This window comes from Cheilinus undulatus, linkage group 6, assembly GCF_018320785.1.
Source record: "Cheilinus undulatus linkage group 6, ASM1832078v1, whole genome shotgun sequence".
Classification (NCBI taxonomy): domain Eukaryota; kingdom Metazoa; phylum Chordata; class Actinopteri; order Labriformes; family Labridae; genus Cheilinus; species Cheilinus undulatus.
The window spans coordinates 17,182,968-17,198,271 of NC_054870.1; the positions used below are offsets into that span (position 1 = coordinate 17,182,968).

Genomic DNA, 15,304 nt, shown 5'->3' on the forward strand with positions numbered 1-15,304 from the left:
GATTGTTGCAAAAGGTCTCAATACTGTTTTCAACTGAATGTTTTTTCGATTTTTGTTTGACTGTAGCATCAGGCTACAACTTAACAAAACTGAAGAAAAGTGAAGGTGGTCTGAATATTTTCTGAATGTGCTGTATATGTTATAAAAAGCATCATGGCAGCAAGACAGTAGTCAACAACTACAGTGGCTGGCCATTGTTTATATAGAGCATGAGCAGGATTTCAGGTCTGAAATGATCAAATGTTGGCATACAGTACATGAATTTCTACCTCTCAAACTGCCCTCTCGAGTGTCATCAAGATGTACGGTTTCATTGTATTAGAATAAGTGTATTTGTAACACAGTAGCTGTTGGTGTATAATTCAGTTCAAATAACCTGACACAGAAAAACGACAGTGTTAAGATAAATACAGAATGACAACTGAATGTGTTTATCATCTTCTAATTTACTCTTTACATCAACTGTACAGCAGCTACTTCTGACACACACTGCATACATACATATACAAACATATACAATGCAAAACCTGGACAAGTATATACAGACTCCTTTAAGCGGAGAAAGTGCTATCTCCTTCCACGAATCCATCCATACAAAATATTTCACAGCGTGTCTGTTAGGCTTCAAGACCAACACAGGAACAGTCCTAGAATTAGACCATTAAAATCAACAACATCAATAAAAATAATAATAATAGTGTTATTTCCAATATATGCTGCTCTAAATAAGAAATGGTTTCTATGTCCTAGAAGTAAAACAAAGCATAATGGATACTTTTACATCACATGTTAGTGTCTCTATCTATTTATAGTAACAGCCAAAGGGTTTAAGATAGAGTGAAAGTCCAACAAAAATTATACATCTGCATTTTGAATACAGCTTATTCTTAATGCTACTTCATTTGATACACACATAATAGCACTGTATATATTACATTCATATTTTAAAAAAAACAGTTAAGAGGGTTTTGACCTTGATGTAAAGGTTGCTCCTGGTTTGGGGACTTGTGTGACAAAATCAAGTGCAATTTCCTCCAGTTGGAATGTTTTCACTTATTGAAGATCAAAGCAACACATTTAGGATTTACAGAACAGATGAAGGGAAGTTTTTCCATAGTTCACATCCTTGGAGCTGACAGTACTTTGCACAGAAAGACAATTCCAGGTTATAAGATGCAACTAACAAACCATGTCTTTCAAACAGGCTGGTTCTGCACAGAAATTCGTGATGAAACTCCTACAAGAGAAATGTCAATAACGGCAATTTTGAGAGTTTTTGAATTTTCTGTGGACATAACGACTCATTAATATAAATGAATGGTATGGCCAATTTGTAGCTTACTGCTGCCATCACTGAAGTGGAGACTGTAGAGTATACTGCTGTTTTCTGACTGTGGCAGAGAGATATTTGGATTAAAAACCTTGGACAAGTAGGGCACTTAGAATTTATCGTAGGCCCAGTGTGCCACAACTTAGAGCTGGAGAGGTAAGGAGGGCAGCCAGGATCAAGCTTGCATGTCAACTCACATGTGTGTTGCTTGATAGCAAAGGTCAAGCTTGATGCCCTTTCTTTTGTCTGGGTCTTTTCAGCCCTGGTGATATGCTCCGAGACCACCAGCAGTTTTCAGGCCCTTGGGATATCCATAGCACAACCAGGGGCTTGCGGCAACCCTACTACCCACCCTGACAGTACTCTAGGCCAGTGGTCCCCAACCATTTTTGCGCCATCGGCCAGTTTAATATTTATGGACCAGTCATTGATGGCTGCTGAACCAGTGGGTGCATTAGAATCCCCTGGGTCATCTTTTAAATGCACCTTCCATATTTCTGGCAGTCATAGGCTCTACCTCTGTCTCCTCATTGACCCTATTCCCCTTTACAAAGAAGCTCTCCACTGACGTTTTGGTTTTTACTCATTTTAGCGAGCTTGTGGGCTGAATTTTTGGGTATTGTGACTCAGACAAACTTCTTGACATGTGCCGAGAGGTCAAAAGGCCCAGTCAGACGGCATAACAATAGAGAATCCTGTCATTTCTCAAAATACAACATCTGTCAGACTTTGAAGGTCAATACAATCAAAATGAAATAAGTTATTCAGTCTTTCTTTGGGGCCTGGTACCAAATGACCCACAGACCGGTACTGGCCAGTGGTTGGGGTCCACTACCCTGGGCCATGCTTACTTGCCACATCCTCCCCTTATTCTACCCTTAAGGGGTGGACTATGTTGTTTTTCACAAAAGATTATTTTCCCATGCCCCTGGTAATATGCAAGAACATCTAGAGCACAACCAGGGTTGTGTCAATTCTCCTTCCCACCTGATGGTGCCGGCAGACAGCCTTAATTGCCATTACAGGCCATACTACAGCCTAAGTACATATTTTCATCTTTTAATTAGGTACCTTGTCTGTAATGATTATATGCAGCTCTTGTTTCATAATGCTTGTCAGTTAGCAGGAGAATGCTATATATGAGATTATTCTGTGAATCACTAGAGGAACAGGCGATAAAATGCCATCCCAATACCGGGACCTCAGAGAGGTCAAAATAATAATACTCTAAATCCTCTTTTGTTCTTTTCCAAAGTCAAATTTTGTTATGATTTTTAGGCAGCTGAGAACTCAAAAATGGTCACTGCCTTGGTCAGCTCACAGTCCAAGGGGCAAAAGTTATAGAGAGAAACCACTGCAGTAAAAGCAGCTTGTCGGCTTTCATTTCTCCCAGATTCATCTACTGCAAAAATAAAGTGAAACAGAGAACAATGAATATAAAGATATTGGTGTAATGTCACTGAGAAACACTGATTTAAAAGCTACATAGAGGTACAAAGGTTAAAAGCACCAGAGCTTAGTGAATTTCTGTAAACCACTTTGTTGACTTGTATGGACTTAAACATAATCTGTCTTGGCATTGAAATAATGACGCATTTCTGTGGTTACCATTAAGGGACAAAAAAATCAGTATTTTATCTAGACTGCAAAAGAGCAAAGACTACTGGTGGTGGAGAAATGTAAATATGCAGTCTGTTAGGTGGGCACTTCAGCAGGGCAAATCTGAAAATAAGCTAGAAATGTTTAAATAGACTTGATTTTGTCACTGATATGCACATTGACAACTATAATAATAACTTACAGATATGTGTACTTTGATTCAAATGTAGCTGTTGCACAGTTTGAAGTTGTTAGGTTGCAACCAAATCAGTGAAGAGATGATGAAGTGCTCCAGAGCAGCGATGTGTCTCCTTTCTTCATGTCCGTGGGAATGTGTCGGGCCTGAAATTTCCCATCTCGGAGAGGAGAATGTTGGGTCTCTTTTCTTGGGCTTGCAGACTTTCTTCAAAGGGTCAACTTGTCTGTCAAGTGAGTTTTTTTTGGGGGAAGTCTGTATCTAAAGAGGGTGGTTGTAAGTAAAAAGCACATGCAGCCCGTTCACTGGGTGTACTATCGGCACTGTCTGCATCTTGGGAAAGTTCTCTGTGGCCAGAGTCCATTTGCAAGTCCCGATCAGCTCCACAGCCAGAGTTTTTAGTATGATCTGTGCCAGTTCTTTCCCTACGCAGCTCCGCACACCACCGCCAAAAGGCACATAGCTGAAACGAGATGATCGACTCTCCTCGCGATCGGGGCCAAACCGATCCGGATCAAACAGCTCCGGGATGTGGAAGACTGCTGCCGTCTCATGGGTGTCCCTGATGCTGTACATTACACTCCAGCCTTTGGGAATCTGGTAACCCTGTGAAACGGGGAAAGAATCAAAAACTATAAATTAAGACAAGAACAGCAAGATAAAATGGAGTAAAATATTGTTTTAAGTTGACTCTGCTGTTGAACTTGAATCTACATCAGAAGTTCAGTAGCTGGATGGTTTATATAATGTGCAAGATTTCCTTTCAGCTCCATGGGTTTTTTCATTCATCCTATAAATCCAGCCTGCTAAAACCTCATCCTAATTAATTCTACAGAGGAAATGTTTTCTTGTTTATGCTGTGCAAAGTCACACTCGAGCAAACAAGCATAATGATGTTTTCAATATCACAATTACTTCTCAGTGATGGGGTTCATGCCCTGATAAAGAAGAGCATAAATAATGACATGTGTCAATTGTCCTTACTAAACAAACATAAACAAGCAAATTGGGGGCACACTGAGGATAGTCAAGAGGCATTCAAGGGCGGGGGATAAGACCATGATAGAATGGCAAAGGCTGCTCAGCTTAGGTATGAAAGAATTTGCCATTAAACTGCTACCAGGCAAGCTATACAGCAAGAGACTAAAACACAGACAGGGGAAAAGATTACATTTTCTCTGGCCAGAATTAAATCAATTGCCACAAGAGGTGTTTTCGACTAAGGATTTTCATAGTCGAATCTGATTCGTCAGATTTTGCCTTCAGTCGACTAATAGTCGAACAGTGTTTCCGCTAGACGTTTTTGTCCCTGGTCAAAATGGCCCGCAGTCCTCAAGAATTCCAGCCATTTAGAACAATTACAAACTAAATCAGCACTGTAATCACTACCAGCTTAAAAGCACTTCTTAAGAGGTGATAAAAGTTTCTCAGTATCTGTACAGTCTGTGCAATTGTGTCACTGGTCACTCAGTTAGCTGAGGGCTCTCGTCCAATCCCATTCTTACATTTTTATGCTGTGTACCATGGGGCACGGAGGTTCATCACCAATCTTAAGTCCTTTGGAAGCACCAGCTTAATCATTGGCATATCCTTATTTATAAGTCGATGCTTAATCCGCTTCCATCATACTTGTGTGACTGTATCCCTGTGAAAAGTTCTGGAGGCTCCAGTCTTTGCTCTGTGACTCAGTCACAAGATTTAATTTTGCTATCTGTGCCCAAAGTGCATCTTGAAATGGGTAAAAGGAGTTTCTGGTACACTGCTCATGCAGCCTGGAATAAGCTACAGGAGACTTCATGTCTGAGGGGGGCTGCTCTCTTTAAATCTTTCCAAAGTAGACTGAAGGAATTGGGGCAAGATGCTTCAGGTTGTAGATGTGACGAATGACTGGTTTATTAGTGTTTGTAACTGCAATGTGTCATGTCTATAACTCTATTAAATGTACATCTGCCTGTCTTGGCCAGGATACTCTTGTCAATGAGATTCTTGATCTTAGTGCGGTTTTCCTGGTTAAACACATTTAAATAAAATAATAAACACTAAAAAGAAAACCCCTCAGAAAAATACCATTTTACTGCCAGTGAATGAAATGTGGGAGTTCTTGTGGCACAGACATTTGCACCCAAGGGGAAATATGAATCAAACTAATAATAAGAAGTCACAGGTCACCTGCCTGGCAAGCACCAAAAGGCTTAAATACACTTCAGTTTTGCTGGTACCAAGAATCGAAAGTATTCACTCAGAAATTAATCATGTAAGTTTTGGAAACCCATTTTCAATGAATGCTGACAGGCACAGATAGATCACCAGGTGTGTTGAATGAATGATCATATTAATCTAGCATGTCAAGTGGACCTACTTCTCTTATTATTAGGACCATCGACACCCTATACTGAAAAAAGAGCAAAACTAAAACTAAACAAAATTCCTTGGAGTCAAATGTATTTACTTTTGCGTTCAATCAAGTCACTTTTATGTGAACATTTATGTTTGGTTAACTTAGAAATGTGAAGTTAAACTACACAGTGGAATTTTTCCTACACTTGAAAAGTCTATTAAAATCCAACTTAAAATAACATGTTTAAGAACTTTAGTAAAGCTGCATGTTCTTCATCCAAGGCAATTCTCCCTTATTTCTTTCACAAGCTTTTATCTTGAACATGTATGCCACTTAAGTTAGACCAACTAAAGGGACTACAAGTGACTATAACTAAAAGGTGCACAATGAACCAGGAAGTCCTCTTCCATCATGTTCAGTTTACCACCCAGTGTGTATTGTGGTTTCTTCCCACAGGTAGGATTTCTATCTAAGTCAGTAACTTCACTCATGGTGCAAGAGTATATTGCCCAAAGGCATTCTGGGAAAACTGCAGATTAAGCAAAACCCCAGGCATCCCTGGTGTGCTTTACCTGAGCTCATTGTTCTATGTTAAAGGAACAACTCGAAAAAGCCTAAAAAGTACACTACCTAAATTAATGAAAAATATTACATTACTTCAACAGTCACTTTTTGGAATGTAACACCTCTTACTACCAAACTGCTGTTGGCTGCATTGTTAATTTTGGAAACTATTCTAAAATAAGTTTTAATCTTAGTCTATAGATTTAATTGATCACTTTAAATCACATTTTAGTCATTTTTAAAACCTTTAAAGTTTAGTCTAGTTCTCACTGGACAAACTCAAACTCATTTCAGTCCAGCTTTAGTTAATGAAAAGTTAATACAGTTTCATCTTTACTTTTAGTCAAGGCATTTATTTTCTTTCTTCTAATTCATTCAGCCAGATTGTAAAATTAATACAAATGCTAAACACTTATTTGAATGCACTTCATATCTTGTTAATTCACTTTATTCTTTTCATTTATGTTAACTTTGCACTTTATATTTTGGTCTTGATTTAGTCTACTTTGATGAAAACTGAACCTAAGTGTCAGATGTTTTATCACCAAATTATTTTAGCTAGTCTTAGTCTTGTCTTCCTCTGGACAGAAATGTAGTCAATGAAAATTTTTAGTGATAGTTTATGTCAACAAAATCATGGTTGCAGAGGTCTTGTAAAGACATTTCCTAGTCTCCGGTTAAAGAGCCTGGTGATCATGCCCTGAGTCCAGAAACCCAGAAATGCAATGACACTCATATGAGCCAAATGATAACTTTCCTTGACCTGGTACCATCGTTGAGAGTGGCATAAAGTCAGCAGTCACTCCTAGAGGCCAAGGAGGCAGTATTACACATACCAGACATCAGGTGTATTTCTTGTCCTTGCGAATTTGGAAAAAAAGGCCATTGTAATTCCATTCCCATATTTATTAATGTGTTGGACTTACGTCTAGCTCAAACGTCTGAAGGGCTGTCCGGTAACCTCCAGAGACCGGTGGCAGGAAGCGGAGCACCTCTTTGACCACACAGTCCACGTATCGGAGCTGGCTCAGCTTGTCCAGGCTCAGATAGGGTATGTGGGAGTGGGACTGTGGGAAACCATCACTGTGATTCTGACAGTCCCCATTCAGTAGGCAGGTTATCTCTGTGTTGGCAGCATCATCCTCCGTCTCTGTTGTGACACAGGATGGGATGTTACTGCTGTGGGAGTCGTAGCCGAGGCCCTCAGCTTCCAGCTCGGCTTTGGCCTTCTCCACCACGGCTGGATGGCGAAGAAGCTGGAGGACGAGTGATGTAGAGGCGCTGGCTGTGGTAGAGTGAGCGGCGAAGATTAGCTCCACTGCTGTTTCCTGTAAGGACAGAGGTAGCTTAGTGGAGTGATACATTTTCATTTTGATTTTTTGGTTCAGAATCAGTGGTTTGACATTTACAACGAAGTGGCCTTTCAATGTTTGCAATCAACGAGGCAGAGGATATGAAAAAAAACAGTGGAAAACTGAGGATGTTTATAAAGTACGACCAGTTCAAGCCACAGAAAACTCTACAGTCATGCAGGACCTATTTTTTCTACGGAAAGTTTTGGAGCTGTTTTTGTGTGCTCTTCTCCAGTACATCTTTTTGTTAACTTCTGCATGTGGTATAAGCATTTCACCAAGTCCAAGGGCTGCCATACTGAAACCCTGAACCAAGAAAAGGAAATATCATCATGCTGAGTACAGTCCAGTCAAAGCATTGACCACCCTTTATCAACCTAAAAGGCTCTTGATTTCACAGACTTTCCAGTTGAGTATTAAAGTGAAAGTTTGGCCAACAGATATGTATGTATTTCATTTCTTTTTGTGAGAAGATAAGCTAAAATTAGATTAATGAAATTTGGTCTATTAACTTTCTTTAACTATCTATGTCTATTATCAATTATTATTTTACTAGTATTTTTATTTTCTTTAAAGTTTGTTGTAATTTCTAGTCAGTGACTGCTATCAATCCCTACCACCTTTACTGCAGCCAGCCTCAGGGGAGCAATTGATTTATTTTGGCTTAAGAGGAAATTTGACAGAAAACTGCAGATATAATCAGGATTGGATTCATAAGTTTGTGTTAATCATGCATCATATTCATGGCTGACAAGTGTATTTCTGTAAAGAGAGATTTGTTTAAAGTCATTCCTGATGTAACTGTTTCAACAGTTATCATCTTGGTGGTTGTTTTAATAGCTGTAGGTATTTTATACTCTGAGCCCTATGCTTTTTTTTTTTTTTTTTCAACCATTGTGCCTTGAAAAGCTCAGAAATCATCAACCCTGTGGTGCACAGACAAACTCTAAACAGCTTTTTTTTTCAGGACAACCTGGGCTTTAAGTGTATGTTTGCTGAAGTAATATCACTTTAATTTTAATAAAGTTTTGGGACTACAAAGACAAAAGAAAAACTAAAGGGAACTTAAAACTCAAAGACTGTTTCATTTTACATACAGTAAACAAAAATGCCTAAGGGTCAACCTGTTTTCTCATCTCTTTGGGATCGAAAAGTTACAAAACAATCATTCTGTGACAAAAAAATCTTCAAAATATTCACATAGCTAGCAAAAAAATAAAAAAATAAAAAAATCCTTGTTCTTTTGGGAGTTTGAGTCATCATTCAACAAAGTTCCTGTCTGCTGTGACTCTGAGTAACACATCACAGCCTCTCTGTGTCTTTTTCTCTCTGAATCATTCAGGCTCTCTTCTACTGTTTGTAAGTGTTTGCATTTACACTATTCAGCAAAGCATGATGTGACAGTGGAACAGCCTGCCATTGGTTCTCACAGCCCAGTCACAATGCATTCTGGGACACAATGAGACAATATGGTGGCGGCTAAGCCACTAGCTGCAGGAATGATAGAAAAATGGATTAGAATTGGATCAAAGATGTTCAATATCGGAGTAACTGGTCTTAATCCTTTAAGACCCTGGAAAGTCACCCAGGATCGCTAGAAAATGTTCCTTAAGAACTACGAAGTTGTGGGTAGTGGATTTGTACAAACAAATGGCTTTAAAAGAGAAAAAAGTGGCTACAATTTATGTTTCAAAAGTTATTTAACTCTGAATGACACATCTCTTCTTGTTGTACATGACAACGCCATCTCAGAGTCTCATTTTGATTTTTTGGTTCAGAATCAGTGGTTTGACATTTACAACAAAGTGGCCTTTCAATGTTTTGTCTCAGAGGGTTAGAGACAAAATAACCTAAAACCCACAACATCTTCCTCACTCATTCTGAATTCCATCATGTTCTGGGGGCCGGATTTGAAGCTTTAGGGGAGTTGATGTGGCCACAGGTTGAGGATCACTGGTTTTTTACTATTCCAGTTCCAGATCATCTCTGAGCCCTTAAAACCAGGAGCTAAAATGGTCAGTATTTGGCTCACACTTCTAAGTCTTTCTGTTATGTAGTCTGATCCCTTCATAACTCCTTTCACTGCGGTACCTTGAGCTCCTGGATGTTGAGCTGATGTCCATGCTCTTTTGCACTGGACAGCATGTAGTCGAATGCATCATGATATTCATCCTCTGACTGCGGCCGCTCCATCTTCTCTGCAATAATTTTCTCCATGTTGGCGTGCAGGATCTCTCTGGCTTTTATTCCCTGAACAAAATAACCCAAAAAAATATAAATTAGTTTAATTTATCATTGCTTACTTGTTAAAGCTCTGCCCTGATGAATCAAACAACCAATCAGGGTTAGCTTAAATGAACTTGGTATGTATTGCTCTGTATTCTTTCATAAAAATGCTGAAAATCAGCAGTTCTTTCATTCAGAGATGTATTTTTCTTTGGAAGCATTACCACATTTTTAGCAATTTTACCTACCCATATTTGCATTTTCTACCTTGAGCAATAAATGCAGATGTAATAACATTTTTCTTACACTAAAATGATAGTATTTTCTCATTCAATCCATTACTTTTTTGTACTTTATCCACATAGGCTATAAATATCCACTGAACTGAATACTGTGAATTCATGCCCCTTCTAAAAAGCCGAGAAAGCCTCAAACTAATTCCATCAACTTCTTAGGAACAGTGTAAAATTTCAAGCTGGTTCCTGAATAAAGGAATTGATCCTATAAAGATAGAATGTCCAGACACTTCAAGTCATATGAAAGAGTGTATACAGACAAATAAAACTGTGTTTGGGACCTCACCTTGCGTAACCCACTGAGTGGAGCGTCTATGGGCAGCGAGAAGAGGTTGTTCATCAGCTGCTCAAAGATTTGCGCCAGGTAAACTATCCGCTCCTCCTCCAGCTGCAGACCCAGCAGGACCTGGATGGCGATACGGAAGGTCAGGGACCTGGCAGCGCTGTAAACGTCGATGGCGCCCGGCTCTGAGCACCACTTGGCGATTTCAGACTTGACGACATCCTGCAGCCGGGGCAGGTAGGACTCCAGGGCCCCCCGGCTAAACACTTTAGCAAGGATCTTGAAAGGGTTGAGGAAACAAAGAGAGGGGAGTCATAAAAAGTTATAACCTTGTACACGACAGTCAACACCTTTGAGTAAACAGTCACTAAAGAGGAGGACAGGGTGGGGTGGGCTTGCAGTAGATGGAGGTAAAGGCAAGATAAAGATATAAAAGATTAGATGGACCAAGAAGATGTGACAGGAAATTGAGGTGTAACAACACTGGATAGGTTTGGACCTGCAGAGAAGTCACAGAAAGGTTTAACAGTGCTAATTTTTCATAGATAATCTAACAGATGTTTTCATCTCAGATTTGTGTGGTTAAAGTTTTACCCTTCAAAATAGGCTGCCATAAAAATTACAATATAGGGTTGTCACAAAATCAGAATTCTAAGCTTTTATGTGATGCTGATAAAATCAAAAAACACTGTTTTGATACAGCAGTAATAAACTAGAAGTCATCTGTACCCTCTTTTTGGTCATTTATTGCATTCATTTGATAAATCACTAGCAAATCCTGCACGCAGTATAAATTGTAACAAAATAAAAAAGTAACTAACTACGAAGTATGGCTGTTAAAAATGAGACTAATGCTGTAATACACTTTAATTGGTCATAAACATTTTTCACTATCTTTCTCCCTCAGTATACTCCTCTATGCATCAACACACTGCTGCATTCAGGTCTTCCACTAATCAAAGCAGTGCAGAAGGTCTTCTCGGGACAGTTGTCTCAGAATCTCTATCACTTCTGACACAGACTTGGTTTAGGAAAAAGTCACACAGAGTTAACAGGGAGGGAGATCAAGCACTGTGATTTGTTGTTGGTCCAGATACTGCTTTAAAGAGAGAGCAGTGTGAGCTGGATGGAGAATGAAACCATTTTTCCACATTGTGCTCTTTTTCTTAAGACTTTTTCTCACAGTTTTTCTAAAACTTTCTTGTAAAAGTGTTGATTCACCATCAATCCTTCTGAAACCCACTCCTCCAAAATGATACCCTTAATGTCAAACAATCAACATGGCCTTGAGTTTGGACTTCCTCTATTGTCTCCACATATTTGCTGGTGTTTTCCTTTTGAAACTCTGGCACACACTTTAGCAATGTTCAAATTTTCATGCAAAATTCACAAACCGTATTTTTTTATCAATGTAGACCATTTCTGCTATCATTCTTACACTGAGTCATGGATCATTTTGAATGATTTGTTTAATTTTTTGGGGGCTTTAAGAAGTTTTTGATGTGCATGGGGGTCCAGAACATTCACTGTCTTGGTCATTTTCTCTGCCTTCACTAAACCTTTTGTGCCATTCAAACACACGTGACATGTCGTGTTCCGCATACACCAGGAAAAAATTTGGCTACTGTTTTATTCAATTTCAAAAAAAAAAATTCAAATTACGTGTTGTTCATCTTTTAAGCGAAGCACTTCAATCAGTAGTTAGCAGTGAACTGAAGACGTCCCTTGTTGGAAACTTACTGCAGTTGTGCATGAATACCCAACCTTTGATATAGAACGCTCTGTGTGACTGTGAACCATGTGGTTTCATCCTCATAAGCCCAGTCTTATTTCATAGCCATACCTCCTAAAAGGCTTCTTTTCCATGCAGAACTGTTGTCCATGATTTTGTGCCGTTTAGACGGCGTGCAGGAGTTTGCCTGTCATCTATGATGGATTTATTTTGCTCCTGTCTAACTGTTTCATGAAGCAGATGTATTTCTTACAGTTCCCTTCCATATTCACAAAGACTAAAATTTAAAAATGCTACATTTCAAACCAAGCTGTTTAGAAAAATTATCCAAGTATCAAAAATTATGCCTTAAAAATACCGTCGGGTAAAGGGCCCAATGTCAACACTCTGGGGCATTAAAACAAGACTGATTTCTTTATTTGTCCCCAAAAAAGTTGTGAAACTTTCTACATGAGATAAAACTTTTAATTAAAAGTTATTTGACTTGGAGTTATTTCTGTAAAGCACCACTGGAGTTGGAGTATAATTGTGTCTTTAACTTGTAACCTGAAAGATTTCATCCAATAACAATCCAGCAGATTTCCTCTTCTGGTTCTATTTCTATCAAAGCTTCAGCCATCACTTACATCATAGCAAAGCAAGAGTCTTTCTTTGCTAAAATTACAGCAGTGAAACCGTCAGAATTAGTTTCAACTCTCGTGCTTGAACGTTATTTTCTTACTTTTCTCTTCTTTTTGTGGAGGTCTCCGATGGAGTTGACCAAAGTGTTGGGTCCCAGTATGATGCGGGTGCTCTGAGGCCACTGGGTGCACACCAGGCTGTGCTCACCCAGCAGGATCTTGCGGATGTTTTCTGCTCCAGTCACCCGGATGACAGGCTTTCCGAGGAGGTGGGTCTTAAACACGTTGCCATGACGCTCTCTGCGCGAGATGTGGAAGTTGGAACCCTGAAGCATATAGAAGATTTGTTTTTTTTAGAAAATGAATAAATGGATTTCAAACAGCTGAGAGAAAACTCAAGTGTTCACTCCTCAAAGGCCTATCCCCTGATTTTTGCTGGTCTGCAGGTTTACAGTCTCTCATAAACTCGTTCACAGCTTTAAGTCATCTTTATTGAAACTTTCCACGTCCAACCAATAATAGATTTCTTTATAAATTACACACATACACAAAAATGGAGGGGTAACAGAAAAGAGAGTAGAGGGGAAAATGCAAAAGCACCATGACACACATCACGTGTGCGTAACCGAGGCGCAGTGACTGACGCCCTGAGTGGAGCGGACAGATATTTGAAGTGATAGAGAGATGAGAGGATGAGAGAGTGCATTCCTCACTGTTGAGGAGACGGAGAGGGAGGGAGAGAGAGAGGTGGGAAGAATTGAACAGAAAACGTCTGTTTTTGCTCCACAAGAAGGAACTGCACAGCGAGCATCAAGTCCGCACATGTCGCATTAACAACACAACTCAACCTGCACAAGAATCTGTCTTTCAAAGTTTACCGCGCGCTTCCACACTGGCAACGTAATCAATAATGTGTCGAATTACATTTTCTGCAGCCCACAAGTTTGAAGCTTGTTTTATATGTGAAAGTAAGAGAGCGTGAGGCAGAACCAAGAAGTTTTGAACACAAAGACACGCGCTGACGCGCAGGAGGCTGATAACCTGTATTTTGGCACGCTTGTAAAAAATCGAAAAGTGCAGTAACCCAGACGTGTCAAACATCCCCCTCTCACCTGAAACAGCCAGTGGAAAGTTTCTCCAACCAGCGGCCAGCCCATGGAGCCTTTCGGCAGCGGCCGGCTGCTCTCTTTATCCCGGGTCAGGCTCCAGCGGAGGCTCCACAGCTGCCGGGTCAGTGCCAGCAGGAAGAGCGCAGACAGGACCGAGGTGAGCGCGGTGGCCAAGGCCGACAGCACCCCAAACTGGGCCAGTTGGAACATCTCCTCCGAGCTGGTCCGCTTCCCAGCATCCACCTGTGTCTGTGCGTAAAGGCGCAGTTAGGTCGTTCCAAACTTTGTTGACAATGCTGCGTAAATCTCTCCTCCACAGTTCCTTCCCCTTTGTCTTCTTTGTTCTCTTTCTGTTTCGTAAATCTGTTTAAAAAAAAAAAAAAAGTTTGTTTAGCTCAGAGTGTGTGGGTTCATCCTCACATCTACCAGAGGAAGCGGAAAAAGAGGGAAAGAGTGAATCTAAACTTTTTCTGAACTCATCTGTGGAGGCAGCCAATGGCTGAGAGCCGTTACAAGCTGTTATTACAGCTGGTTAGACAATAATAACAGTAATCATGCAGACTGGACCCCAGTGTCTTGATTCATTCAGAAATATGCACTCATGATGCATTTGGTGAAAATGTGGCCGCTGTGGCAGGGATTTTTATTTTTACTTTTGCCTTTAACCCTGCCCAAAGGTCCATGCTGGAAATTGGAGAAATCTGTCGTCATATTTTTTACAATAACATGCCTTTTTGGCACCTTAATACCACGATAAGCATTTTCTAAAGACATGCAAAAGATTATAAATAATAGCAGTGATAATAAAGGAGTCGTGGAAGCTGATGGATGCGCCTGCACAGCCTCATATTTGACTGGAGACAAACCAGGGGAGAAACGTGCTTCTCTGCTGTGAGGAAACTCCCCTCCATTCCGCTGCTCCTCCAAAATGAGGAGTAGCTGTCAACTATTCCAAATAGTTTTACAGGTTTACATGCGCCGGCTTGTCTATTAGGTTATGCGCCTTTATAGGTACAGTTGAGGGGGCTCAGCCACCCCCGGGCGGCCCGAGGTTTATAGAGCAATGGTAATAAATCAGGTTTTAAAAAAGCAGCAGAAGAAAGGCGGATTTGAATACAGTAGGCTTCAGTGTGTAGCGGATTAACAGGCTGGAAAAGTGAACTAGAGGTGAGATGTGAGACTTGGAAACAGTGGATGAAAGAGAAAAGTCAGACAGTGTTTCCTCCAGTGTTGGGATAAAGGGCTTTCATTTGTGCGTAAAATGAAAACTTACCTCAAAGCAGCGCTCAGAGAGAAATCCGTGCGTAAAGTTTCAAAGCAAAAGCTTCTTTCTTTCCTTCTCCTCCAATCCGGTAACTATCGCTCCTCAGTGAGTGGGCTGCTGGGGGCTTTATAGAAACGGCTGCACGGCATGATCCACCTTCATCGGATGACGTTGGAGTGAATATGTTAAAGAGGCTCGTTCATTCACCCCGCCGACTGGAGAGAGGGCTTTAAAAAAAAAAAAAAAAGGAAAAAGTTTGGAGATCAGATCAGAGACACGGCGGTGCGATCTGAAAGAGAGAAAAAGACTGGGATCAGGAGAGAGAGAGTGTGAGTGTGAGAAAGAGAGAGAGGGAGAGAGAGAGGATCAGATGGCAGCGGATGGAGGAAACTCGC

The 15,304-nt window shown here is 40.3% G+C and overlaps 1 protein-coding gene across 1 annotated transcript; it reads right to left on the reverse strand.

Annotated features, from left to right (window-relative positions):
* Positions 1-3,386: 3,386 nt before the first annotated feature.
* LOC121511337 (cytochrome P450 26B1) lies at positions 3,387-13,855 on the reverse strand. The gene is made up of 6 exons (XM_041789982.1): positions 13,649-13,855; positions 12,638-12,862; positions 10,188-10,463; positions 9,471-9,629; positions 6,954-7,355; positions 3,387-3,731 (listed from the first exon to the last, which is right to left on the reverse strand). Exons 1-6 carry the CDS (start codon positions 13,853-13,855, stop codon positions 3,387-3,389), a joined length of 1,614 nt encoding a protein of 537 aa, XP_041645916.1.
* Between the last annotated feature and the right edge of the window lie 1,449 nt (positions 13,856-15,304).

Excerpts from the sequence above, each read along its gene's own strand:
- LOC121511337 (XM_041789982.1), bottom strand. The coding sequence starts at position 13,855 with ATGTTCCAACTGGCCCAGTTTGGGGTGCTGTCGGCCTTGGCCACCGCG. Across the intron at positions 12,863-13,648 it reads CTTTCCACTGGCTGTTTCAG|GGTTCCAACTTCCACATCTC; the intron begins GTGAGAGGGGGA and ends TATATGCTTCAG. Across the intron at positions 9,630-10,187 it reads CACTCAGTGGGTTACGCAAG|GGAATAAAAGCCAGAGAGAT; the intron begins GTGAGGTCCCAA and ends TATTTTGTTCAG.